Consider the following 26,138-nt stretch of genomic DNA (forward strand, 5'->3'; position numbering starts at 1 on the left):
ATAAAGCTCGTTTAGTGGCGAAAGGATACCCTCAGAAGCAGGGAATAGACTACTCTGAAGTGTTTGCTCCAGAAGCTCGGCTTGACACTGTGAGAATGGTGATAGCTACAGCAACTCAGAAAGGATGGAAGATCTTCCAATTAGATGTAAAGTCTGCTTTCTTACATGGTCAGTTGAGTGAACAAGTTTTTGTTGATCAACCAAGAGGCTATGAGAAAAAAGGGAATGAGCATTTGGTGTATCAGCTACACAAAGCATTGTATGGATTAAAACAAGCTCCAAGAGCTTGGTTTAGTCGCATCAAAGCTCATTTTATCAAGGAAGGTTTCCAAGGCTGTGACTATGAACAAACTCTCTTCACCAAGAGAAGCAAAGAAGGTAAAATCATTATTGTCAGTGTCTATGTTGATGACTTAATATTCATTGGCGATGATGAGAATTTAATGTTGGAATTCAAGGCCTCCATGATGAGGGAGTTTGATATGTCAGACTTGGGATGTATGAGCTACTTCTTAGGAATTGAAGTCTTGCAAAAGAAGGAAGGAATTTTCATATGTCAGAGACGTTATGAAGAAGAGGTTTTAAGAAGATTTGGAATGCTATAGAGCAATTCTGTCAACAATCCTACTGTATGAGGCATGCAAATTAATAGTGATGCAGAGGGTGACCCAGTAGATGAAACTTACTACAAGCAGATTGTAGGAAGTCTCATGTACCTTACATCCACCAGGCATGGTTTGATGTATGCAACTAGTTTGTTGAGCAGATATATGGCAAAGCCTACAGAACTTCATTTACAAGTTGCCAAAAGAGTTCTAAGATATTTGAAAGGAACTATGAATCTGGGAATATTTTACAAAATGAGCAGTCAAGGTAAGGAGTTGAAGGCCTATAAGGACAGTGATTATGCTGGTGATGCAGAAGACAGAAAGAGTACAAGTGGGTACACTTTTCTACTCACTTTAGGAGCTGTTGCGTGGAGCTCAAAGAAACAACCTATAATCACACTTTCTACTATAGAAGCAGAATTTGTAGCAACAACTGTTTGTGCTTGTCAAGCTATTTGGATGAAGAGGATACTTATGGTTCTCGGTCATGAAGAAAGGGATTGCATAAGCATAAATTGTGATAATAGTTCCACCATCAAGCTGTCCAAAAACCCAGTTATGCATGGACGCAGCAAACACATTGATGTTCGGTTTCACTTCTTAAGAAACTTGTCCGAAGAAGGAGTTATCTCTTTAGTCCATTGTGCAAGTGTTGATCAAGTTGCAGATATCATGACTAAGTCGTTGAAAGCAGATGCATTTCAAAAGCTTAGAACTTCACTAGGAATGTGTGACATTGCACTAGTAAGCTAATGTATTTCACAATATTAGCTTAAGGGGGAGTATGAAAAGATCAGCTAGGTTGTTTTTCCTAGTATTTAGGGCCAGATATGCTACGTAGGAATAACGTCCTACTTTATAGGTTAGTTGGTTTACATTGAATAACTCTTTTAGTTTATGTCAGTAGTGGCTATTTTTTAGCTTTGGTTGTTTCTGTAACAGACTATTGGCTATATAACAGCATAGTATCTATTGAATAATATGCAAGGTTTTTTCTCATACCTAACAATAATAGCTTTTCTTCATAGAAAAGTTTGAGAGTGCAGCCAAAAAATAAATAAAATGAAAGAGAAAAAAGACAGTAACATTTGTCATCTTCTCATCTCTGTTTCCAGCAACGGAACAGACGAAAGTTTGTTGAGCGAAAACTTTAGACTCTATAATTTTAACTTTTCAAGAACTTGGTGATTTTGCTTCTGAGTCGGTTCATGTTTTATATTGTAATCGGAAAGAAATGGGTAGTAAATTGTTTTCATGGGTTAATGGTGTTGCAATTAATTTAGATGTTTGAGTATTTTACTTTATTTATCCCTATTAGTATTACATATGTCCTGTCTTTGGTACATTTGAAGGTATTAAAGAAATGAAAAAGTCTTTACTTTTTATAGCTAGCGTTTTATCTTCTCCTCAGCTTTAGAGTATTAGGATTTTCTAATAGTTTTGATAGTGTTCACTTTTAGAGTTTATGATATATCCTTCCTCCAAAGAATTCAAATCATACTCAATTCAATGACCTAGAACTTCAATCTATCTATCTTGTCATGCAAGCATTTGCTGCTTCAAAAAGATTGAGAATGTGATTTACCATATGCATATCTTATGACTCGTCTCTTTAAGTACTATCATGTCGATACAAGTGGGGGACTAAAGACAGAGATGGACACTCGTGATCATCGAGTTGAAGTCGATGTTATTAACAAAATGGATATAATAAGGGATCATGTTGATTACTACCTCAAACATAAGAGTGAACTAAATTCGTCTATATATGATTCTTCTCCATTTTCTTCCTCAGCATCTACTTTTGCGCTTGAAGGTGGGCCTACAAACTAAATGATTATGGATGAGTTACTTAGCATTTGAAGGTTTATAACTCAACAATTTGATGGACTTCGTCAGGATATGGATGGTATCTCACAAATGCTAAATGAACTAGACGTATTTCAGGAGGATGATGATGATTTTAGTTGCTCGTTTAGCACTTATGTCTTAGCTGCATGCTTTATGACTTGTTTATGTTTGTGGTTTTCGTCGTTATTTGCATTGTCTATCTGAATTATTTTTTGGTTGTCCTATGATTGTTTCATTAACTATCATATGTGTTTTCTCTATGTCTTTATGCTATGTTTGTTGGATGACACATGAATTATTATTGTTTTTTTTTATAATGTTAAAAGGGGCAGAAAAGGTATGCATGTTTTTTTTTGTTTATCTTATTTCAGGACACTAAAGTTTTAATTGAAAAATAAATGGGAAGATATCAAATGCTAAAAAAGATAAGGGGAAGTATTAAATGCTAAATAAAAACTATCAAATGATGTAGTTTGTTATCATAAAAAAGGGGGAGATTGTGAAGAAGATCTCTCATATAACCTTAGTTGAATTTTTATAAATACAACGATATCAACAAAGAAGAAAAAGGTAAAGACCTTAAATATCAAAGCACAAAATGAAAAACTCATTAGTTAAAATCAAAAATCTTTAAAGTATTTGTCTTTACATTTGATAGATTACCTTTTAAGTTCAAATATCACTTCAAAGCTTATAAAACCTTGCAAAATCAAAAAACAACTTGTTCCCAACATACAAAAAGAGAAGATAAAAACCATTATGGTAATTGATTACCATACATATGTAATCAATTGCATGTTGGTGCAACTTGTTTTCAACATAAAAGCGGTAAAAAAACACAATGGTAATCGATTACCATATATATTTAATCGATTACATGATGTTGGATATGTATTTTTTTTCTCACATTAAAAGCATGTAATCGATTACATCAACCTGGCAACCTATTTTTTTCATGAACAAGTGTCTTTTTATGCATTGTTCAAGTTGTGCAGTGGTTTATGATGCCTCTTCAAAGTGTTATAATGATTCATGGTGCCTTCTTAAAGTCTATAAATCCTTGTTTAATTTCTAAAAAAATTTAAATTTTACATAAGAAATTTACACATTTATAATTGGTTATTCAAATTTTCAAGTATTGAAAATTTTATCAAACATTCTGAAATCTGAAAGTTTTGAGCCTTAAAATGATATTGTTCTGAAAAGTAATATTGATAAGGATTATATTTTAATGTTAGATTTTGGATTCTTCGGTCTATAAAAGATTATTCTTCATTTCTTAAGAATTAGTGTGATTCTTAACTCATCATAGTGCGTCGTGAAAGATGATGTAAAATAGAAAGTGGTGTGCGTTCTTGTTTGAGTATTGAGTGTTTATTGTGAAGAGTCTTGATGTGAAGATTGTAATTAAAAATCTTGATACATTTATAAGTGGTGATTCAAATTTCGAGTATTGAAAATTTTATCAAACACTCTGGAACCCGAAAGTTCTGAGTCTTAAAGTGATATTATTCTGAAAAGTAATATTGTTAAGGATTATATTTTCATGTTAGGTTTGGAATTTTTCAACCTATAAAAGATTATTCTTCATCTCTTAAGAATTAGTGTGATTCTTAATTCATCGGTGTTTGGTGAAAGGTGATATAAAATAGAAAGTGGTGTGCTTTCTTGCTTGGGTATTAAGTTTTCATTGTGAAGAGTCAGGGTATTAAGTGTTCATTGTTCAGAGTCTTGATATGAGGCTTGTAATTAAAAATCTTGATACTTAGTGAAAATTTCTCTAATAAAAAAAGGAGCTAGATATACCATTCAGTGGAAGAAAGCAAACCATAATATATATCATTTGTGTTTCTCTTCTCCCTTACATTTTATATTCCACATTTTACTCATTATTATTTTTGGATTAATTATAACTTCACAACCTCCACTAAAATAAATTATCATAAATAAGCACTTAAATAAAAAAAAATCTAGCTTCTTATATTTTTTCGTTTAAAAACCATGTCAAACAATTATATATATGTTATCAAATTAATTAAAAAACTTTTTTTATTCGTGCCTATTTTTAATGATAGTGCAAGAAAGCTAGGGAAAACATAAAGGAGGATGGATTTTTATTTTCAATTTTCACGTGCAAGACCTTTTCTAAGTTGTTTCCAAATACTTATATGCTTCCTAATGCTATGATGCACATAAAGAATCTGAGGACACCGTCCAACATACATTAATGCTAAAGTATCGTAATTTTAACATCATGCAAAACATATCTAACAGAAGTCGCACTCACATATATTTCTATATTGTTGGATTCTATGTTGATTTAACCATTGTATGAACCTTTTGATCTATAATGTCATTCAATTGCTTCTTGTTCATAATGATTTTTATATGAGATACTCTTTTAATCTGATTTTGGGCATATAGGGAATAATGACCATTAGTCTATGTGGTAAACCTAGGGAAATTGTTGTACTTATGTTGGTTGAATAGAAATAGGAGACCCCGAGTAGAGGCATAGGAAATTAACGCTTTATACATCGTCTAACCATGCTTACGCTGGTGGACTAGAGATAGAAAACTCTGAGTAGTGGTTAGTGAGTTATTTCGTGAGGGGTCGACTATAATGATTTTGTTAATTCGTTGTGGTGTTATGGTGATAAAATCATTCATACATGGCATCAAACATCAACAATAGAGAAATAGGGGATTATAGAAAATAATCTAACCTCTTTTATGATATTGTTTAATCGTTTATTTACTTTTCTCACTGAAACTCGAAAACGCCTTCTTACTAATTTTCTATATATTACACACATATTGTCTTGCTTGAAGGTAGTCCCTGTGGATTCGATCTTTTTACTACTGCGAAATCATCGGTACACTTATCGAGAAGTCATCAGTATCAAATGCTAAACAAAAACTATCAAACGATATGGTTTTTCATCATCAAAAAGATGGAGATTGTGAAGAAGGTGTCTCTTATAATCTTGGTTGAATTTTTATAAATACAACCATATCAACAAATAAGAAAAACGAAAGGACCTTAAATATCAAAAACACATATGTATTTTTTTTCTCACATTAAAAGCATGTAATCGATTACATCAACCTGACAACCTATTTTTTCACGAACTAATGTCTTTTTATGCATTATTCAAGTTGTGCAGTGGTTCATGATACCTCTTCAGAGTATAATAATGATTCATGGTGTCTTCTTAAAGTCTATAAATTCTTGTTTAATTTCTAAACAGTTTTAACTTTTACATAAGAAATTTACACATTTATAAGTGGTTATTCAAAATTTTGACTATTGAAAATTTTATCAAACATTCTGAAACTCGAAAGTCCTGAGCTTTAAAGTGATATTGTTCTTAAAAATAATATTGATAAGGATTATATTTTCATGTTAGGTTTGGGATTCTTTGGCCTATAAATTATTATTCTTCATGTTTTAAGAATTTGTGTGATTCTTAATTCACCGGTGTTTGGTGAAAGATGATATAAAATAAAAAAGTGGTGTACTTTCTTGTTTGAATATTAAGTGTTCATTGTAAAGAGTATGAGTATTAAGTGTTCATTGTGAATAATCTTGGTGTGAGGCTTGTAATTAAAAATCTTGATAGATAACAAAAAAAATCCTCTAAAAAAGGACTAGATATACCATTCAGATGGAGAAAACAAACCAGAATATACATCATTTGTGTTTCTAGCTTCTTAATTTTTTTCGTTTGAAAAACATGTCAAACAATCATATATATATATATATATATATATATATATATATATATATATATATATATATATATATATATATATATATATATATATATATATATTATCAAATTAATTTTAAAAAAAAACGTTTTTTATTCATACCGATTTTTAGTGATAATGCAAGAAAGCTAGGAAAAACATAAAGGAGGATGGATTTTTATTTTCAATTTTCATCTGCAAGACCAAATTATTTGTTATTTGAATGACAAATTATGAAACAATTTTCAATTGCAAAAAGATGTTTAACTGTTAAATTGGTAACAACCATTCATCAACATAACTTTTAAGATAATTATGATAAATATCAAACATCTTGAATGATCAACAATTAATATGATTAACTAAGAATGTACAGTATATAAATAAACAATAATGGATGTCAAGATTGTATTGTATAATTTCAGAAAACATATTTTTCAATAAAAGAGGTTAGATTGTGATGCGACCAGCATTCAAATCAAAGAAACCTTACTAGAATTACTGCCAAGTAATCAAACAAGATAAAAACTGTTTTCAGATTCCAAAGACGGCCTTGCTGATAAAGTATATGTTCGACACACTACCCAAAATATCATTTTGGTAAGCAATTGAAAGAATCATTGTAACTAAAGTAGAGATGCAGCTGATTCACTTACATAACATTCCTTCATCAACATTGCTTTCATCTTCGCCAGCAAACCGCAAAAGAACAAGTTGCATTGTATAAGATTTTAAGTACTTGGAGTTGGAGGTTTGTTAAACTCTGCAAATTAAAATTACATGCGACGGGCAATAAAGTTGACTTACCGATCTATCGTCGTCAGATATCAATTCAGCTGCAATAATTCCAATAAAAACTTTAATCAAACGAGTGTAATACTCACAAGTAATTGATTTAGTTTTAATTTTGACGGTTGTTGAACTAATATAAATACTCATGTTGAATTAGAGTTAAATTTTGAAATGACAATCAAAAATTTATTTACGATAATGAAAGCTTACGATATGATTCTTTGTGTTTGTCTTCGTCATACCATCTTAAAATTAGAGTTTGACAATATTCTATTAATGGTGACGCACGGTTGAAAAGAAACTTACTTGGCAATCCAATCTAAGCTAAAAATGGAACCTACCAACAAAACAGAATTACTAATGCTATCTTAAATTAATTCCACGTCAAATTTAACAAATCAAAAACAGATTACAGAGAGAAAGAAAATTAGAAACTAACAAAATCATTCCAGATCGCAACTTTCTGTCCATTACCCAAAAATAGCAATTGATAATATTTCATTACTATATAAAATCCAAAACTCAAATTCTAAATCTATCAACTTTTTCAAAACTTCAAAATCTCAGTCCTCTCTCTACCTGACCTATTCCAAGATATGGCGTCTTCATCGCAAAAGATACTTGTAACCGGCGGGGCCGGTTTCATTGGCGCTCACACTGTTGTTCAGCTTCTCAAAGACGGGTTTCATGTTTCCATCATTGATAATTTTGATAATTCTGCTATGGAAGCAGTGGACCGTGTTCGTGAAATTGTTGGTCCAAACCTTTCACAGAATCTTGAATTCACACGGGGAGATCTCAGGAATAAAGATGATTTGGAGAAACTTTTCTCAAAATCTAAATTCGACGCTGTCATTCATTTTGCTGGGTTAAAAGCAGTCGGTGAAAGTGTTTCAAATCCTCGTCGTTATTTTGATAATAATCTTGTTGGCACCATCAACCTCTATGAAGTAATGGCTACGCACAATTGCAAAAACATGGTTTTCTCATCGTCTGCAACTGTTTATGGGCAACCTAAAAAGATGCCATGTGTGGAGGATTTTGAGTTACAAGCAACGAACCCTTATGGACGGACGAAGCTTTTTCTTGAAGAAATCGCACGAGATATTTCAAAAGCTGAGCCGGAATGGAGAATCATTTTACTGAGATACTTTAATCCAGTTGGGGCACATGAAAGTGGTAAACTGGGTGAAGATCCTAGAGGCATCCCAAATAACCTCATGCCTTATATACAGCAAGTAGCCGTTGGAAGATTACCCGAGCTCAATGTATATGGTCATGATTATCCTACAAGGGATGGCTCTGCGGTACGGGACTATATCCACGTGATGGACTTAGCAGATGGTCACATTGCTGCTCTGAGAAAGCTTTTTACAACAAAAAACATAGGTTGTACGTCTTACAATTTAGGAACCGGTCGTGGTACGTCTGTGTTTGAAATGGTTGACGCATTTAATAAAGCTTCTGGTAAGAAAATCGCATTGAAATTGTGTCCGAGAAGGCCAGGAGATGCTATAGAGGTTTATGCATCTACAGAGAAAGCAGAGAGAGAACTCGGTTGGAAGGCCAAATATGGTGTGGAGGAGATGTGCAGGGATCAGTGGAATTGGGCAAAGAACAACCCCTGGGGTTACTCGGGAAAGCATTGAATCAGCTAAACAAATACACTACTCATCTACCGATATTCTCTATACAAATAGGCATCCCATTGTTTGTTAAAGAGTACTTGAAGCATGTATATGTCAAACACTAATTCTAATGAGATTCTATTTTAAACCAATATTCAATAACTTAATAACAATAATTTAACAAATATCTTATGCTAGAATACAATCAAGAGTAAATTTTTAAAGTTCAGTCGTCATATTCCATGAATTAATCGAGCACACACGCAACAACTCTTTGATATAATGGTAACATACTCTCATCCGGCACATCTCTAAACAAATTAATATAATTTAAAAATAAACAAGAATAAAAATACGAGACGGAAGTATGTTAGTGGTCGTATGGCCTAGAGCCTCTAGTAACATTTGAAAAGTAAAATGTACTTTATTATTTAATAAATTGAGTAATTTGCTCATATAAACAATATAAATAGTTATTTTAATTATTTAAATCATGTAATATATATATATATATATATTATATATATATATATATATATATATATATATATATATATATATATATATATATATATATATATATATATATATATATATAATGTCTAGGGATTATCCTAGACCAGAGATAGACACATACATTAGATAGGTCCCCCACTTCAATTTTTGACCCGTTAGCATCTTTGATCCGAGATAAGAGATTATTATCTATTTTAATTTTTATGCTTTTTAAAATTGCATAGTGATTCATGTTTCAATCAATATTTGCGGAATTATTCCTCTTGAAAACAAATATTTAAAGTAGTATATAATTTACTGAGTCCCTTTATCTTTCTCCCAATGGGCAATTCTCACAACTAACTCAATGTGGAGTTTAGAATTCCTCAATTAACCTTTATGTTTGTCCATATCTTCTAGAATCTTAATCGAAAAAATCCATAGGTGGATATTATTGAAAAGCTAAGTGTGGTTATGAACGAACATAGGATTTAACCAAGAACCAGATAGGAAGAAAAGACCTAGAAGATCCTTTTGAAATAGCACGATTAGACTCTACTCACAGATTTGTATTGAAACCTTCTAATAGACCGTTCTTAAATATAAGTCTTACTTAAGGGGACTTAAGGAAACCAGTCCCGGCCCGAGAAAGAACTAATAAATTCTTTTTCTTACTTAAGGAAACCAGTCCCACCCAGTGAGAGAATTAATAAATTATTTTTCGGAAGCAACTCGTCTTCCCAAACACAACATACAACTATTTGTTGTACTGCATATATATTTTATATCTTTTTACCACTCTATTAAATTTTGAATCTTCTTCGACATATATATTTTATATTTTCCTTTCAATAATAAAAAATAAAAGAAAATCAAATATGCTATATATTTTTCTTTCAATAATAAAAAATAAAGGAAAAATAAATATGCTTCTTGTTCATATTTTATATTTGGCCTTCATATTAAGAAGAGTCATTGCAAGTGAAATAAGAGTTTTAAAGTTGGCATATTTGTTGTCTATTAACTTGTGAGATAAAATAATTCTTAACTTCTATATATCTATTTTACAATCTACATTGTACATTTTTGTTGACAATTTTAGACCACAATTTTATTTTTATATTTAAAATTGTATATTTGTGTAGAGCTCAAATATACTTATTTTATAAATATCTATTTTAACAAATATATTAATTGTGTGTCACAATTACTATCTATCTTAAATAAAAGTTATTATAAACAAAGACACATCACCTTGGAAAAAGTTAAGAAATTGATCTCTCAGTCTAAGAGCTTTAAACTATGGTAACTATAGAGGGCTGAAAATAAAGTTAACTGTGGTTTATGAGTTTGCTTTCTTAAGAATTATCTCTAATTTTATGCTACCTATCATGTTCTCCAACATCATTTCACTCAGGTGACCATGCTACATATCACAATTATCAGGTTTTTAACCATACAGATCGTGCTTAAATGTTATTAGAAACAGTGCTATACACCAGATGGTTCACATATCATAAGTATTAGTAATATTGCAACTTTCTATCACTAGATACATTAACAAAAAACCACACAATAAAATACCAAATATGAACAACAAAAGCCTAAATGGCTTCCTCCTTACAATGACAGCATGTTGGAGAAGATCATCAACAGGTACAACCATTGCATCAATCAACGCCCCGATGCACAACTTCATGAGCAGCAATAGTAAGTACTTTCGAAATATGACAACTTTCACCTTCCCAAGTCAACTCATCTTGAAATTCTTTAACCACATCCCACTTCTCAAGTTTAATATCTTCACTCTTCGGTCCAAATATCATCTGATTGCTCCAAGCAAATTGGCACCATCAAGTCTTGCTCCTTCCAAGTCCTGATTTATAAAAAAAGACCAATCATGTAAGATTATCGTATTTTGAACAAAAGAATAAACTTGCCGTCTTTTCCCCACCCACTATATCCTTTTGTTGGCTTAATTAATGCTAGTTATCCGAAAGTTAGCCATCAGTGGACATCCAAAACCAGAAAATAAACATTAGATTTTGCCAAAAAAACTGACTCTGAAACAAAAGGAGCATCAAATCATAGAGAAACTGAAAACCTTCAATGTTATCCTGCATTGCAGATTGCTGAAAATAATAGTTTGTTTAAGTTCTACTATGCGTCCGTGTTATTAGCTATAGCCGCTATTTGACTACACTTTGTACTAATTAGCGTATAACAGAACAGTGAGTGTTGAAATTCTGTTATGCTATGGCCACTATGAACACTTTGTACTCATGCTGTTTTGGCAGTTGCGTAAGAATTCTTCATTCTGGCGATTAAATTATTTTTAAATATTTCTATCTAAAATTCAGCTCATTTACATACCGTATCTCTAAGATCTACATGACGCATATACGCTCGTTGAAGGTTAGCACCCTTCAAGTTGGCATTGTTCAGCTTTGCACCCTGAGACATAGGGAAATGATTCCAGTCATCTAAACCAAAATAGGAAAATAACATTTCACACATCCATTGAAAGGTTTTCATTGCAGCACAATTATATTCACTCATATAGGTTCACAATATCTTTACCTTTAAATTAGCTCCTTCCAGATTAGCTCCCTCCAAATTGGCATTGATAAGATCAGCATTCTGTGAAATTAAAAGTTCCAAGTAATCAACCATCTGAAACCTATAATCAAGATGCAATACTACTACACTAGTGCTGCATGTTGAAACTTAAATGATTTATTTGCCATTAATTGTAGAAAAGTATCAGATAAATGGCGTTGTAGATCTCAAAAGGTTAACAGATATAGGATCATAGCTCAAGTTTACGGCGGGACAGAACAGTTTTAATTAACCAATGGTTGAACCACAAATAGGATTAAGAATGACTAAACACAATATTGACGAGAAAATTGGGATGGCATCAGTTGCAGAAAAATAGTAGATCACTTCCTTATGTGGAAAACCTATAGAAGTCTCAAAAAGGAGAATAGAGAAAAAATAAGAGTTTGTGAGAGACCAAGGAAAACTAAAGGCCAAATCAATGATTTTAGACCTAAATGGTGTCAATACATTAATTTATGATAGGATTTTATTATGTCATGTGATCCTTGCAATTTACTATACCTAGATGAAAAAGGATTTTGTTGTCGCTCCAACTATTAACAGGAGTTATAGGAAAATGCAATAAAGAGGCTAGTTTATGCGTTCCACTTCTAACTTCAATGGAAAATGACAGGAATGAGATTACACGGGAATATCCTTTATTACCAAAGGTAAAGAATGTACTCCGATAAACCTTGCACATGATAAAATAAAAGACCCAAATTAAAAGCTTCTAGAATAAAATAAAGAATAGCATGAAAGGTATGAACAAATTTAAATTATTAGATATAAAGATAAATGTTCAAGTTTGCCAAACCTGTAGATGTGCAGATCGCAGGTCTGCTTCACAGAAGCTACAATCTACTAAACAAGCATCTGCAAAATAGCAGTTTAAACAAATGAAATACATTTACAAGAATACTGTTCAATATACTATACTATTACAAACACAAATGAACTACATTTACAGGAATCAAGTGGACCTGTAACAAACACAAATGAACGTTTAAAGGAATCAAGTAGACCAATTACAAACACAAATATGCTATACTATTAGAAACACAAATATACTATACTATCAGAAACAAATGCATAGTATCCTAGTTCTGTTTCAGGCAAACCAAGAAAATTACTTAGATATTGCAAACCAAGAAAATTACTTAGATATTGCAAACCAAATTAAAAATATTATGCCGGATGCAAGTAGAATAGAAAGGTAACCTCAAAGATGGACTTGGTTTTCACTCCGGATTTGTTCCTTATTTGTTCACATAAATAGTAAGGAATATGAATGCACAATAAAATGTCACCGTAAGGGCTGTTATCGATATTTTCCTTATCTATTATCAAGTTTATCATTGCATCCGACAATTCATATTGAATGAAGAGCAGATAGAATAAAACAATTTAATTCAAACACGGAACAATTTCTGACAATTTATAGTAAAAATAAGGCATGCATGTTCTGTCAACCATCAAACGTCGGCAAAGAAGTTACATATCCTCACTAAATAAGAAAAAAAAGCAGTTGTGAAAATGAAATGCCAGCACAAGCAAAAAAATTAGTGTAACAGATGAAAATGCCGGGGTGGATAATTAGACAGGCGTAAAGATAAGTATATAGTTATGAATGAATATATGTATATTAGAGAAAGTTGGTGTAGTGCCTATCAAGGACAAGATAGAAAACTTTAGTGAGGTGGTTAGGTAATAGAGAAGACCAATAAAGGTTCAAGTGAAAAAGTGAATCAAATGGAAGACAGTCTAGTCTGATCAAATGGGCAGAGAATGACTAAAAATTTGCTATTTTGATATGCTCCAATAGATTGATCCCTTCAATAGTGAGAAAAGGTTTGGTTGTTATTTGCATTATGTGGTGATAATACCAGTTTGATTCCAAACATCAGAATTGATAGTAAAAGATAAAAAACATGTAACCGTATAACATATTAACAGACCTTGTAGATTTGCACTCTGAAGGCACGCCCCAGCCAATAAAGCACCACGGAGATTTGCCCCAGTAAACTCACATCTTCCCTAGGAAAGATGAAATAATTAAGAGGCCTGCAAGCATGTGTGCAATTAAATAGCATAGTTTTTTTTAGTGACTTACTCACGCAAATTTGCATTGTGAAAGATGGAGCCCTCGGCATCAACATCCTATAAATTTATATAGGTCGTAGGTCAAATTGTAAATTAAACAGTACAAGCATGAATGCAGTCTTAATGCTTTCGAAAAGTAATCAAGAAAATATTTGGTGATCGCTGAATACTAATATAGTCTATACCACTATTAATCATTTACATTTGTCAACAAAAGAAAAACTCAATCATTTACATCAATATATTTTTGTTAAGAAGCTGAGCTGGTAGTTAGTTACTAGATTCTCTTTGGATTATAGTGATTGGTGAGATGACTGTAACCAACTTCCCTACTTATAGCCTTGAAGGCATGTATCATGAATAAATAGCCAATTCTGATCAATTGCGATATTCTCTCTCTTTTCCATCAGCACTAGTTTATATCTTTCAATTCTTCTCCTTGAGTAGTTTTCCAGCTTAGCTATTCCTGGTTTAGAATTTGGCTAGTACCAGACAGGTATCATTTGGCTGGACAATAGTGTTGGACTATAAGCTGTGTTAAAACTATTGAAAGTCTAAACTCATGAATGGCCTGAACTGAATTTAGCTCAAGCTTCAGTAATTTTAAACCTATCTTGCCTGATATTGTTATTAATTCGCTTGGTTATAATCACACTTACCCGAAACTTTGCACATTGAAGATTTGCTCTTGAAAAGAAGACATTTTTAAGACAAGCATAGCTGAAATCCACGAATGATAAATCCTGAAACTCAAAAATTCAAGAGATCAAGATAGGGGTTGATGTTAGTGGGCGTATTATCCTGAATAAATTTACCATTTAATAACTATTGAAAATGATGACTTAAATCTCTGTCTTTCATTATATTACTTTCTAGAAAAATGGTTACAGATATAAGTTTCTCAGCCTAAGGTAACATATTAATACCATCCTTGTTGAGTTCTTCAAATGCCCAAATTGTTATAATATTTACGATAAGATAAAAATAAACACATGTTAATTTAAATAATTTTGTTCACATATATGAGCTTACAACTTCCAAGTATTGACAGAATTGAAGTTACAAAACATAAGTTAAGAAAATGCACTATATAATGGCTAAAAAAAAAGCACTATATAATGGCTAAAAGAAAATGCACAACTCTCTCCAAAACTCATATCCAGGTAATAACAACATTTGTTAACTTACAAGTACACATACACACATTTTATATAATATATGGCCCAAGATTTTATCAGTTTAGAGAGGATGATACCTTACCAGTTTAGAGAGGTCGATGCCAGAAAGATTAACCCCTCGAAACCTGACTTTCTCAGATTGTATACACTTGATGATATCAGTGCGAGTCAATTCTGTTCGGAGCTCATCATCTTCCTTCCTCTTACTAAGGACATCTTGGATTCCATCTATAAGCCCCTAGTGTTTTGCAAGTGATCATAGGTTTTAGGAATTCAATATGGCCTGAAGTTTCAGTTTCTTTTCCATTTAGTAAAGTAATTACAGAGAATCCAGGAAGGTATATAAGAAACTTAAAAGTATAACATCATGGAGTGAAGAGCCAAGCAAGATATAATAGAAAGCAAGTATCCAAATATCTGTTTTTCATATAGCAAATGATGGCTTTGAGTTAAGATCGGGAAAATTGCCATTGCAAATTGCTCTTAATGACACAACCTTCACAACAACCGTGATCCTTGTGCTTAAAGTTATGATTTGGATTATTAATGAAAAAAGTCGCTATAATCACCAAACTAGCAGGAAAAAACTTCAAAGAATTACAAAAACACATTCCCAAATTTTATATTTTTTAAAAAAAAGGGTCAAACATGAGAGATGAGAATGCATGTTCAAAACCTATCAAATTCATCTGTTATCTAACCCACAATTGAAAATGACTTTGGAAAGAAAAAAAGAAGAAAAAAAACATTTGCAATTTCCATTTTCTAAAATTTGTGTTCATTTTAAATTGCTAACAAGGAGATAGAACTTAGAAGACTCGTGTAATGATCAATTGTGATAGAAAGAAGATAGAAGGTTAGCTAGGGAGAATGTGTTTCAGAAACAGTGAAAACAGTACTTTGTCATTTCCAAAATTACTTAAAATGTTGAATCTGTTTTCAAATATTGTAAAATAAAATGGTGAAGGAAGTGTTGAATCTATCCTCTCATGTTTATGGGTTGAATTGAAAATGAAAACAAGAAACAGAGAAATGAAACACGCCCTTATGCTAACGATTTAATGCCAATGCATGGCTCTCATAACGCTGACATTCTCATCATAAACAAAATTGGCATGTTAAGTTCTCATTTACATTTGTTTTATTTTTAGTAGCAGTACTGCGCCTCATCCATGCTAAATAAGACCCAAACAATAATGACAGTGCTAGCAGAAAACAAAACCAACAAGAGAACAACTTGCCCTATTTCCTTGTTAGTACTTTCCCTATCTTACTCTATGTAAATATGTTCCTCAATTATGTCTACTATTCAAGTACAATTATACTCATGATTATAGCCATATGAATAAACAATGAAGTCCTTACCAAAGTTATTTACATATCATTTCAAGGTCTTGATTATAAACACTATACTCATTCAAGAATTGCTACACGCTAGAAACAAAGCAAAAAATAAAAGAAAGGAAGAAGTTGTGCTCACAAGTAACTGATAGTACTCAGCTTCCCTCAACAGCTCTGTATATTCGGCTTCCTCTAGAGTGGGCACCACGCCGTCCCTTAACCAATTGAGAATGTGTCTGAAGTGCGTCCCATCCCTATCAACAAACACATATCCCTGCAATGCAAACACACATTACCAGTGTCCCAAAATAAACAAATATACAGAAATCTATGATTTGACAATTATACAGAACTTTATACATATTAATAAAGATAGAGTTGCACCCTCGCCTTACAAGTCGGATCAATATGGATGAGTTAGGTCAATCTCTAATACATAATCTCACCATATGCTTTTAGTTTAATTACCACAATAATAAGTAAATATCCAAATTGGTCGTGACAAAAAACACTAAGAGCTATTTGGTCTCAAAGAACTAACATTCTCAAATGCAAATCTAATTGTCTTACATTCAATTATTCATTTTTCTCAAATTAATATGAGTGCAAGTGTCTGTGTCTGTGTCGGTGTGTCATAGATAGAAACTAAAATATCCCTAAAATAACTAATCTTATCCACATGAGATTCTTAAGAACCGTCGTGGTTTTTCATTTCTCCAATATTAAATAGATATTCGTAATCTTTTGTCAAAACAAAATGACACATGGACCAATATGTGTTTGGACTTAGGAGGTAAACAACGCCTGGTTATAATTTGTTTCATCACCAGGGTAGGGTTGAACTTGAGTACCAGCCCAAAGTCTGGCCCTTTAGATGAGAGTACTAACCACTTGCGCCAAATGTTATGGGTAATTTGAATATTCAGTTATTGATGATGATGATAATAATAATAATAATAATAATAATAATAATAATAATAATATTAATAAAACATGTTTGTAAATAGCATTTAGCCCCTAAAATTGTAAAGGTCAAGCAATGCAATCCTCAAATTTGAGAAGTTGCAATATAGTTCCTTAACTATAAGTGTCAATTTAGTCCTTTTCTAAACTTAGCACCAAAAATTTACAGATTCTATGTTTGTCTTGATGCAGCAAAAGTAAAAAGATTAATCAATATTCTTCAATAAACATTAGTATTGAAGAATGTTTATTGAAGAGTATGTATTTGGTTGGAGGGAAATGGAGAGGAGGGATTATTTTAAATATGAGATGTTTTGTTCAATTACTTAGGGTATGTTTGGATAGATGGAATGGAATGGTATAAATTTATGTTCCATGGTTTGGATTAATTATAAAAGGATGGAATGGAGCGGAACCGGATGGAATGCATTTCATCCCTTTCCATCATTTTTGTACCCTCCGATTTGGGCGTGATGACAAATTTGCTTTATTCCGTCATGAAATACTCAAACAATGGAAAGATATTTTTATTCCATTCCGTTTTGTTCCGCTTCATTCCACTCTGCTCCATTCTGCTCTGTTCGTTTTATAATATTCAAACATAACCTTAGATTATGTTTGGATATGGTAAAACGAATGGAGCGGAACAAAGTGGAATGGAGTGGAGCGGAGCGGAACAGAGTGGAATGGAGTGGAGCGGAGCGGAATGGAATAAAGATATCATTCCATTGTTTGGGTATTTTATGACGGAAGAGAGCAATTTTATCATTCCGCTCAAATTGGAGGGTACAAAAAGTGATGGAAAGTGATGGAATGCCGGTTCTGCTCCATTCCATCCATTTTTAATTAAACCAAACAACGGAATTTAAGTTTATTCCATTAATCCAAACATACCCTTAGAGTGTGTTTAGATTGGTGGAATGTGGTATGTTTAGATTGATGGAATGTGGTATGTTTAGATTGATGGAATATGACAGAATGGAGCGGAATAGAATGATATGGATTGAGGCTCCTCTGTTTGGATTAATTAAAAATCAAACGGAGCGGAGCGGAGCGGAATGGAGTGGTATAATCCATCACTTACCATTATATTTATTCCCATCCTATTTGGGCGGAATGAAGAATTTACCTTGTTCGTCCTAAAATACCCAAACAATAGAATGGAATCTTCATTCCGCTCCACTCCACTCTACTTCATTCCATTCCGCTCCATTATGCTTTGTTCATTTAATGATATCCAAACACAATCCATTATGCTCCGTTCATTTAGGCTATATTTGGATATCATAAAATGAACAGAGCGATAGTGACGCGGAGTGAGACGGAGCGGAGCGGAGCGGAGCGGAGCGGAACGAATGTCTCATTCCATTGTTTGGAAATTTTAGAACGGAATAAGACAAGTTGTTCATTCCATCCAAATTGGAGGGGAAGAAATATGGTGGTAAGTGATGGAATGGAATGGAATTCGTAACACTCTATTCCGCTCCGCTCCATCTAATTTTAAATGATCCAAACAATGGAATATCATTCCACTCCATCTCATTCCGCTCCTCTCCATCCAACTCCATCAATCCAAACAAAGCCTTAATGATATCCAAACACAAGAGGGGTGGAGGAGAAGGAAAGGGAGCAAAATCCCTCCAAAATAAGAAGATTTGGAGGGAGAGTATGTTTGTTTCCCATTTGGACTTAAATGCCCCTTCATTTAATGTCATTTTAATCATTACAGTCATATTAAAAATGTAATTTTGCACTTTCCCTCTATAAAAATATCTTCTCTCCACCCGACAAACCTAAACAATTTTTTTTTAAATCCATCCCCTCCTCCTTTCCAACCTAGCAATATCGGCTTTTGTCTGTCGAGCAAAGTTTTTTTTTCGGTAGAAACCAGGTATGGCTCAGCCTCTCAAGCCGGGGAGGACTACAATGGACAGACAGCAAAGCTCTCCCTCAAGAGAATCCCTCAAGAGAATTTAACCCTGCTGTGTGCCCAAGGCTGGGTTCAATGTCGAACTAAGTTTGCGGACAACTCATATAGCTATTTAATATAAAAACGATACCAGCTTTTGGTGTGACATTTTTTCATTCAATTTTTCACTTGTAAACTATTTTAAATATAAAGTGGTCATTCTTACTAACTTTCCTTTTATGTATGGAATTAATTAATGCATATAGTCAGTGTGAATCATAACTACATTGTAAAACTTCACTAAAAGTTAATCTAGATTAAACTTAAACTATTTCATTTACCATTTTTTCCTTCATTCTTAACCTAATAACCAATAACAATAGAAACAAACAAAAAAGGAAGAAAAAAATTAGGGATTACCTTGTGAGGATCTTGAGAGAGAGTATGGCGACCACTGAACATAGCAGCGAGCATTGAATCTGGCTCACGATGTGTCATTGTATCGATTGTCGTCCAGAATTTCTTCCCTCCTGCGAAAATGAAATCGAAATTCAATCAAACGGTGTCGTGTAGTGATATAGTGTGAGGTTAGGGTTTGTGGAAGGATTAGGGATTACGTTACCGATGTTGAGACGGAGAACGGAAGATGTATCGGATTGGGAATCGTCTTTCATTGTGTTGTTGCGGCGGTGCTGTAGAGTGCTGCCAGAGTGCCGGTGACGAACAGGATGTATCAAATGAAGTTAAATTAAATCAAGTTGTATAGTTTATTTTATTTTTAGAGGAAGTTGTATAGATCTTTAGTCTTAATTAATTAGGTTAATGACAATAGAAAACTTACAATTATTTTTAAAATAATCACCTTTTTTTTAATTTAAAATATTTAAATAATTTAATTTTTAAATTAATTACCGAAATAACCATATTTGATTCAATTGACGTATCTAATTGCCATTAAAAGGAGACGTCATTACCGTTGGCACATGCATGGGAAGCATATGAGCATAGGTGCCAATATCCTTGACGCATGCATGCTTTTGCGCCACATGCATTGGCGCATGCATGTAGACATGTGAGTGTGCCCCACATGCATTGGCGCATTTATGTGTCATGTGTGCGTGTCTAAGGCAATGATGCATGCATGTGTGTGCGCGCTCTATAAATGCAGAGCGTTTTTCTCATAATTTTTCACACAACTTCTTACTCCCTCCATTTTCCTTTCATCTCCTTCAATTTTCTTTTCTTTTAACCATGTCTGAATATTCATATATTCACAAGAGAAATGTCGATTTAATATTTTCAGTAGTGCAGCCTCCGATAAAGATCCAACTTTGAAATATATAAACGTTTGAACGTCTTAATAGGACCTTGAACCGTTTGTTAGATAGAGAAATTATATAGGGTGAAAGGATCAGAAGAATTCAATGGGTTGAGTCAACGTTCAAGCAAAATGGAGAAGTTCGTGTATGGGTGGATATTAAGATTGACATAGACGTTCATAGGATGATGTATACTATGTTCAAAATTGTTTTGATGGTTGTAATCACATAGTTATGTTGTTGTAATCGCATTGTTATGTTGTTTATGTGTTGTATTTGTTAGTAATGGTATTTTATTTATTGTAGTTTGTTGTGTTGTTGTTTATGTGTTGCTTATGTGTTGTATTTGTTTGTGGTGGTATTTCCTCACAAAGTTATCATATGAAATGAATGTTGTTTTTAATATAAAGCAAAAGAGTTACAATTAAAATTATCTTGTTGTGTTTGTTCCAACACTGGGGCAGTTAGTACGATTATGACGGGGCTGACGACATGAACTACATAATCTAACCATTTTGTTCGCCGTATCCATTTCGGTTCGAATACGGGTATTGTTTTGGTGGCCCTTTTTCTTTCTTTGCATTATTTCATTGTGTTATAGAATGTCCCCTTGATATGCAGACCAGTAATCCTCTTTTGCTACTACTGAAAAGCTAATTTTGTAAACATTGGAAAGGCTTATGACTTTGTAAATGTCGGATAGTAAGTAGGATGAATCCCGTCGAACCTTTGAACAATACGCTATGACATGGGAGCAGGGCATACGAAAGGCTTGGAACTTTTCGCAGTCGCATCAACCTCTATCTAGTTCCACTCAATAGTGTCCCCTCTGCATGCCTTCATTGTGATCCATGAACTCATCAATATTTTACCAACCTTTAGTGTGGTCAAACATCATGATCACATATGTGTTAGCTTTGGCAGCTTCCTCTTTATGAATTTCATTGAAGCATCATTGAACAACTGCCCAGATTGTAATACTGAACTCCATTTGAAACGTCTGATCTCAAACAGCGCCCCAAGCCGGAAATAGGTTGCTTGCACTAAAGCAGTTATAGGTAGGTTTCAAATGTCTTTGAAGACATAGTTCATTGATTCCACAAGATTTGTTGTCATGTGGACCCAATATTGATCGTTGTCGTATGCCCTGGTCCACTTCTCCAATGGAATATTGTTGATTCACCTTACTGCATATGCGCTTGACAATCTGATGTCTTCACGGTAGTGTTTGAAAGAAGGTTTTGTTAATGCATACCCTGCATTGACAACCTTCTTCCGCAACATTTTATCTTTGATCTCTCGCATGAAATTTTGAGCGATATGTCTAATGCAATAGATATGCATCAACGGAGGATCCTGCCAGCCATTATCAATATTTTTATAGGCACTCACTATTGAAAGGTGTCGGTCTGAGATCAAACATAAGTTAGGCTGAGGAGCAACGTGCAATCGGAGATTTTTTAGGAAAAAACTTCATCTCTCAGTAGTCTCTCATTCAACTAGGGCAAAGGCGATTGGAAAAATGTTGTTGTTGCCATCTTGTACCACTGCCATCAGTAACGTTCCTTAATATTTCGCGTACAACCATGTACCATCAATTGGTATAATAGGTTTACATAAAGCAAATCCTTTGATGCATGGTTGATACGCCCAGAAGAGTCGGTGGAATATTGCATTACCAATAGCAAAAGTCTCGTCCGAGGTATACGCCGACAATGTTTCCAATTTGACAATAGTCCCTGGAGCATAATGTTTAAGAGTCGCCTAGTATTTTGGAAGTTGTTTGTATGACTCCTCCCAATTTCCAAATAATTTTTCAACTGCTTTAGTCATATCTATCCATGCCTTCATGTATGATAGAGTATAGTTATATTGTGTTACAATATGTGAGATTATTATACTCACCTTTAACGATAGATTGTCGCTAATGACAGACAAAATTTCATTGCATATTAACTGAGAGTTGAGTTTGTGATGGTCTTGCATTGGGTTTATGATTAAGCATGTGTGAACTGGACCCATAGAACCAATCTCCCGAGAATCACTCCTCTTCCGATAAGATGCTGACAATTGGAACAAGCAGAGCTCATTTCAATAATAAATTGTATACCTCGTTGCATTAGTTTGATCAACCCTATAATCAGCTGATAATTCCATGTGATACTTTTTAATGGCTCTGACACAGTCTTCTTTTGTACGAAATATGCCTCCTTCTTTCAATGATCCTTGAATTTGCATATAAGGATTATAAAATATATATGACGAAGGTTCATCTGCACCCAAATTCAAGCTTGTCATGTGTTGATGTGGACAATATACATGACTAGCTGGTAATGGCTCTTCTTCTTCTTCTTCATCATTCACCGTTGAATCAACCAATAACTCAGCTTCTTCTTCGTCCTCGTCAACAACATTGACTTCAGCTTGTTCGTCGTCATCAGCTTCACAAAACACTTGTGACAGATCAACGAACTGAGACACTTGATTTTGTTGTGTTAATATATATAACTCTATATCATTGTACCAAGATTGTTCATGACTGAGAAACATATGTTGAACATCGTCATCATCTTGAATCTTCAACAGATAAAACTTTACTTGGTTATCTTCAAAGAACACCGGATTTTTATAGATGATATGTCCCACCTGACTACACTGCAATTTCTTTTCTATTCTTTGTTTCAAATATGAAAATTTTGATCGTTGATTTATTGTAAACCGAGTTACTTATGTGTTGTGAAAACAAAAACTGAGTAAGTGACACTCAAATATTTCACCATTGGTATGGGCACTGACCATGTAATGTGGTGATGAAGACGTTTTTTTTAAATGTAAGTTTAGTGTTTGATGGTGAGTGCATTGATCACATATTAACATGTAGTTAAATAGGGTAGATGGTGAAGGCAACACATGCAGAAGACAAGGTAAGTGTATTGATAGCGTATCAACTTTTTTAAGAATTTGAAGGATTCCATGCAGAGACAAGACAAGGCAAACGCCCTTACCAATGGCGCATGCAAGATTCTTTTGTCCTAACAAGGCATGCGCCTGCATGATTCTCTACAAAGATGCTTCTGCCCTAACAATGCAAGGCATGCACCCTTATCAATGGTGTGTGATGACATGCATAAAGAAACTCATGTGCCCTCTTCAATGGTGCCTACTCACATGCATGCTTAAACACAAGACATGTGCCCTGACCTTTGGCGCATTATCACATGCATGCAAAAGTAAAAGGCATGTGCCCTTACCAATGACGCCTACATTTATACATCACACCAACATTTCTCATCTATAAATATTGCAACAACTCAACCTCTGTAACACTAAATATTTTCAACACTCAATACCTGCAACACTCAACCTCTGCAACACTCAACATCTACAACACTCAATACCTGCAACACTCAACCTCTGCAACACTCAACATCTTCAACATTCAATACATGCAACACTCAACATCTTCAACACACAATCTCATTGTAACACTCAACCTCTTTGCAACGGTCAACCTCTTTGCAACAATATGTCTCTATTGACTATCAGTGATGAACATCGGGGAACAATCGATAATATTGCGACATTTGTATGTTATTACTCAATCTATATTGTTTATTAGTTATTTTTATTCTTATTCTTATTTTGTAATAAAATTTATCTATTGTTTATTACTTCTTCTTACTTATTTCTTACTTATGTTTTATTAGGACCCAAAGAGATTTCGATGTCGTGTACATGAATATGTACCACACGATCCTTTGATAGATCCATATATTCGAGGATGCGGTTTTGGTAATCTACTCAACATAGTCTCATACTCGGTTGACTACAAATTTATTCTTGCTTTGTTAGAGAGATGAAGACCCGAGACCCACACATTTCACCTTCCTTTCGGTGAGTGTACCGTCACACTTGAAGACGCCTACATGTTGTTAGGTCTACGTATCAATGGTAAGGCCGTAAATGGTAGAGTTAACCAAGACAACTCTATATGCGATGAATTATTGGGTGCCCCTTTATATGAAGACACAACTACAGGAGAGACTTCTGGTCAAGCTAGGGGTCAAGGTATTAATTTAAAATATCTTAAACAATATTATTCAAGTATAACATTGATCGGTCACCATTTTACTTGATTTTCATCATGTTTTCGGTCCAAATTCATCAATGCGGTAACACTTTATTTTGAGTTTTAAGTATGTCATATTTGAGTATTTTTATGCTTATTATGTTTTTGGTGTTAATTTAAGTTTTTAGATGCGTTTGATGTCATTTCCGTGGTATTGTGCATGTTTCAGAAGTAGTTGAAGAGTCGGAAGTGCCAAGGCAACAATGGAAGAGGATGGAAGAGTTAAAGAAAAGAATAAAATAAAAAAAGAAAAAGCAAAAGCCTTAAGCCAAACACGGTCCATGTCTCCTGACACGGCCCGTGCTGCAAGATCAACATCATCTCATACAAAAACCAGAGAGCCAACACGGCCGACCGTGTTGCTTGGCACGGCCCGTGTTGGCAGGTGCGCTGAATTTTCTGTTTTCTTGTTTTCACTCATGTAAGTGATCCCGGAGGGCTTTTTTGACTTTTTGGCTTGGTTGTAATGTGTACTGCACTATTTAGACCTAAGGAAAAGAAAAAAAGAGAACGAGGAAGTGAGGAAGGGAATCAAGGTTTTTGGAGAACGGAGATCATCAAGCGCGGAAGCAATTGAAGATCGAAGCTATCCAATCTCTTGTAATGTTTAATCTTAAATTTGTACCTTCTTTGAATAGTATGACGAGCTAACCCCCCCCCCCCCCCCCCCCCCCCCAATGCTAGGGGGTGTCCCTGAATTGCATTTGTAATGAACCTTCTTCCTACAATTTTATGAATATTTATGTTTTTATGAATTCAATTTGTTATACACGAGTGTAATGCTTGTCGTATTGGAAAATTAGGTATTGATATGGAGGTAAAGGAGGTCGGACAAATCCCTTTATCACTATGTGTGTAATAACATCGCTAATTTCTCTTAGGAATGAGGATCTAATAGTGATGATGAAAAATTCTTGATATTCATACATGGGATTAATATTCTTTTGAATGGCTAAGGAATTAGGATTTAAAATTGAATGTTAATGGTTTCTGGCTAAGGAATTAGGGGAAACTACTCTTGAGAATCATATTGAATCATTCTAACATAGATGTTATAAAATAAGGATTAAGTTTATTTCAAAGCAATTCATACACCCCGGACCTAGCATGCTTAACTATACTGCGTTACAAATTCTCTACTTTTCCTTTTTAATTTACCGAGCAAATTTATTCTTCACTTAACCAACCAAAGGTTCTTTTGTTTAATTGAATCGTTATCAACACCGATAGTTCCTACGCAGTCCTCGAGATCGATACTCAGGATAATTCCTTTTCATTACTACATCGATAAAAATAGTACACTTGCTATTTTCCCGATCAAGTTTTTGACGCCGTTGCCGGGGACTGCCAAACTATCTGTTAATAATTATTCAATTGGAATTTTGTTGCTCTGCAACTAAAATTTTACTTTGTTTTCTTTTATTTGTTTATTTCACTTTGCTTATCCTAACAATTGTCTAATATTTTT

General features: G+C 33.6%; 3 protein-coding genes across 5 annotated transcripts; 2 read left to right on the forward strand and 1 right to left on the reverse strand.

The window, feature by feature from the left end:
- Positions 1-638: 638 nt before the first annotated feature.
- Positions 639-1,361, forward strand: LOC127097877 (secreted RxLR effector protein 161-like). Its single transcript, XM_051036369.1, has one exon. It carries the CDS (start codon positions 639-641, stop codon positions 1,359-1,361), a length of 723 nt encoding a protein of 240 aa, XP_050892326.1.
- Positions 1,362-7,470: 6,109 nt separating this feature from the next.
- On the forward strand, positions 7,471-8,653 carry LOC127115582 (bifunctional UDP-glucose 4-epimerase and UDP-xylose 4-epimerase 1-like). Its single transcript, XM_051047096.1, has one exon. The coding sequence runs from the start codon at positions 7,601-7,603 to the stop codon at positions 8,651-8,653; it is 1,053 nt and encodes a 350-aa protein (XP_050903053.1). The 5' UTR covers positions 7,471-7,600.
- Positions 8,654-10,558: 1,905 nt separating this feature from the next.
- Positions 10,559-20,015, reverse strand: LOC127125717 (FH protein interacting protein FIP2). Of its 3 annotated transcripts, none has more exons than XM_051054517.1 (11): positions 19,845-20,015; positions 19,643-19,752; positions 16,490-16,624; positions 15,092-15,247; positions 14,491-14,574; positions 13,842-13,888; positions 13,687-13,760; positions 12,546-12,604; positions 11,708-11,767; positions 11,501-11,581; positions 10,559-11,003 (listed from the first exon to the last, which is right to left on the reverse strand). In XM_051054517.1, the coding sequence occupies exons 1-11, from the start codon at positions 19,894-19,896 to the stop codon at positions 10,950-10,952; spliced, it is 912 nt and encodes a 303-aa protein (XP_050910474.1). In that variant the 5' UTR covers positions 19,897-20,015; the 3' UTR covers positions 10,559-10,949. The 3 variants fall into 3 exon arrangements, 2 of the variants coding, with proteins under 2 accessions (XP_050910474.1, XP_050910483.1); XM_051054526.1 differs by having other exon boundaries at positions 19,840-19,980; XR_007804793.1 differs by having other exon boundaries at positions 10,868-11,003; positions 11,501-11,610.
- Positions 20,016-26,138: the final 6,123 nt, after the last annotated feature.

Source organism: Lathyrus oleraceus, chromosome 1, assembly GCF_024323335.1.
Source record: "Lathyrus oleraceus cultivar Zhongwan6 chromosome 1, CAAS_Psat_ZW6_1.0, whole genome shotgun sequence".
Classification (NCBI taxonomy): domain Eukaryota; kingdom Viridiplantae; phylum Streptophyta; class Magnoliopsida; order Fabales; family Fabaceae; genus Lathyrus; species Lathyrus oleraceus.

Excerpts from the sequence above, each read along its gene's own strand:
- LOC127097877 (XM_051036369.1), top strand. The coding sequence starts at position 639 with ATGCAAATTAATAGTGATGCAGAGGGTGACCCAGTAGATGAAACTTAC.
- LOC127115582 (XM_051047096.1), top strand. The coding sequence starts at position 7,601 with ATGGCGTCTTCATCGCAAAAGATACTTGTAACCGGCGGGGCCGGTTTC.
- LOC127125717 (XM_051054517.1), bottom strand. The coding sequence starts at position 19,896 with ATGAAAGACGATTCCCAATCCGATACATCTTCCGTTCTCCGTCTCAAC. Across the intron at positions 12,605-13,686 it reads TCAGAGTGCAAATCTACAAG|ATGCTTGTTTAGTAGATTGT; the intron begins GTCTGTTAATAT and ends GCTATTTTGCAG. Across the intron at positions 11,004-11,500 it reads ATGTAGATCTTAGAGATACG|GACTTGGAAGGAGCAAGACT; the intron begins GTATGTAAATGA and ends TTTATAAATCAG.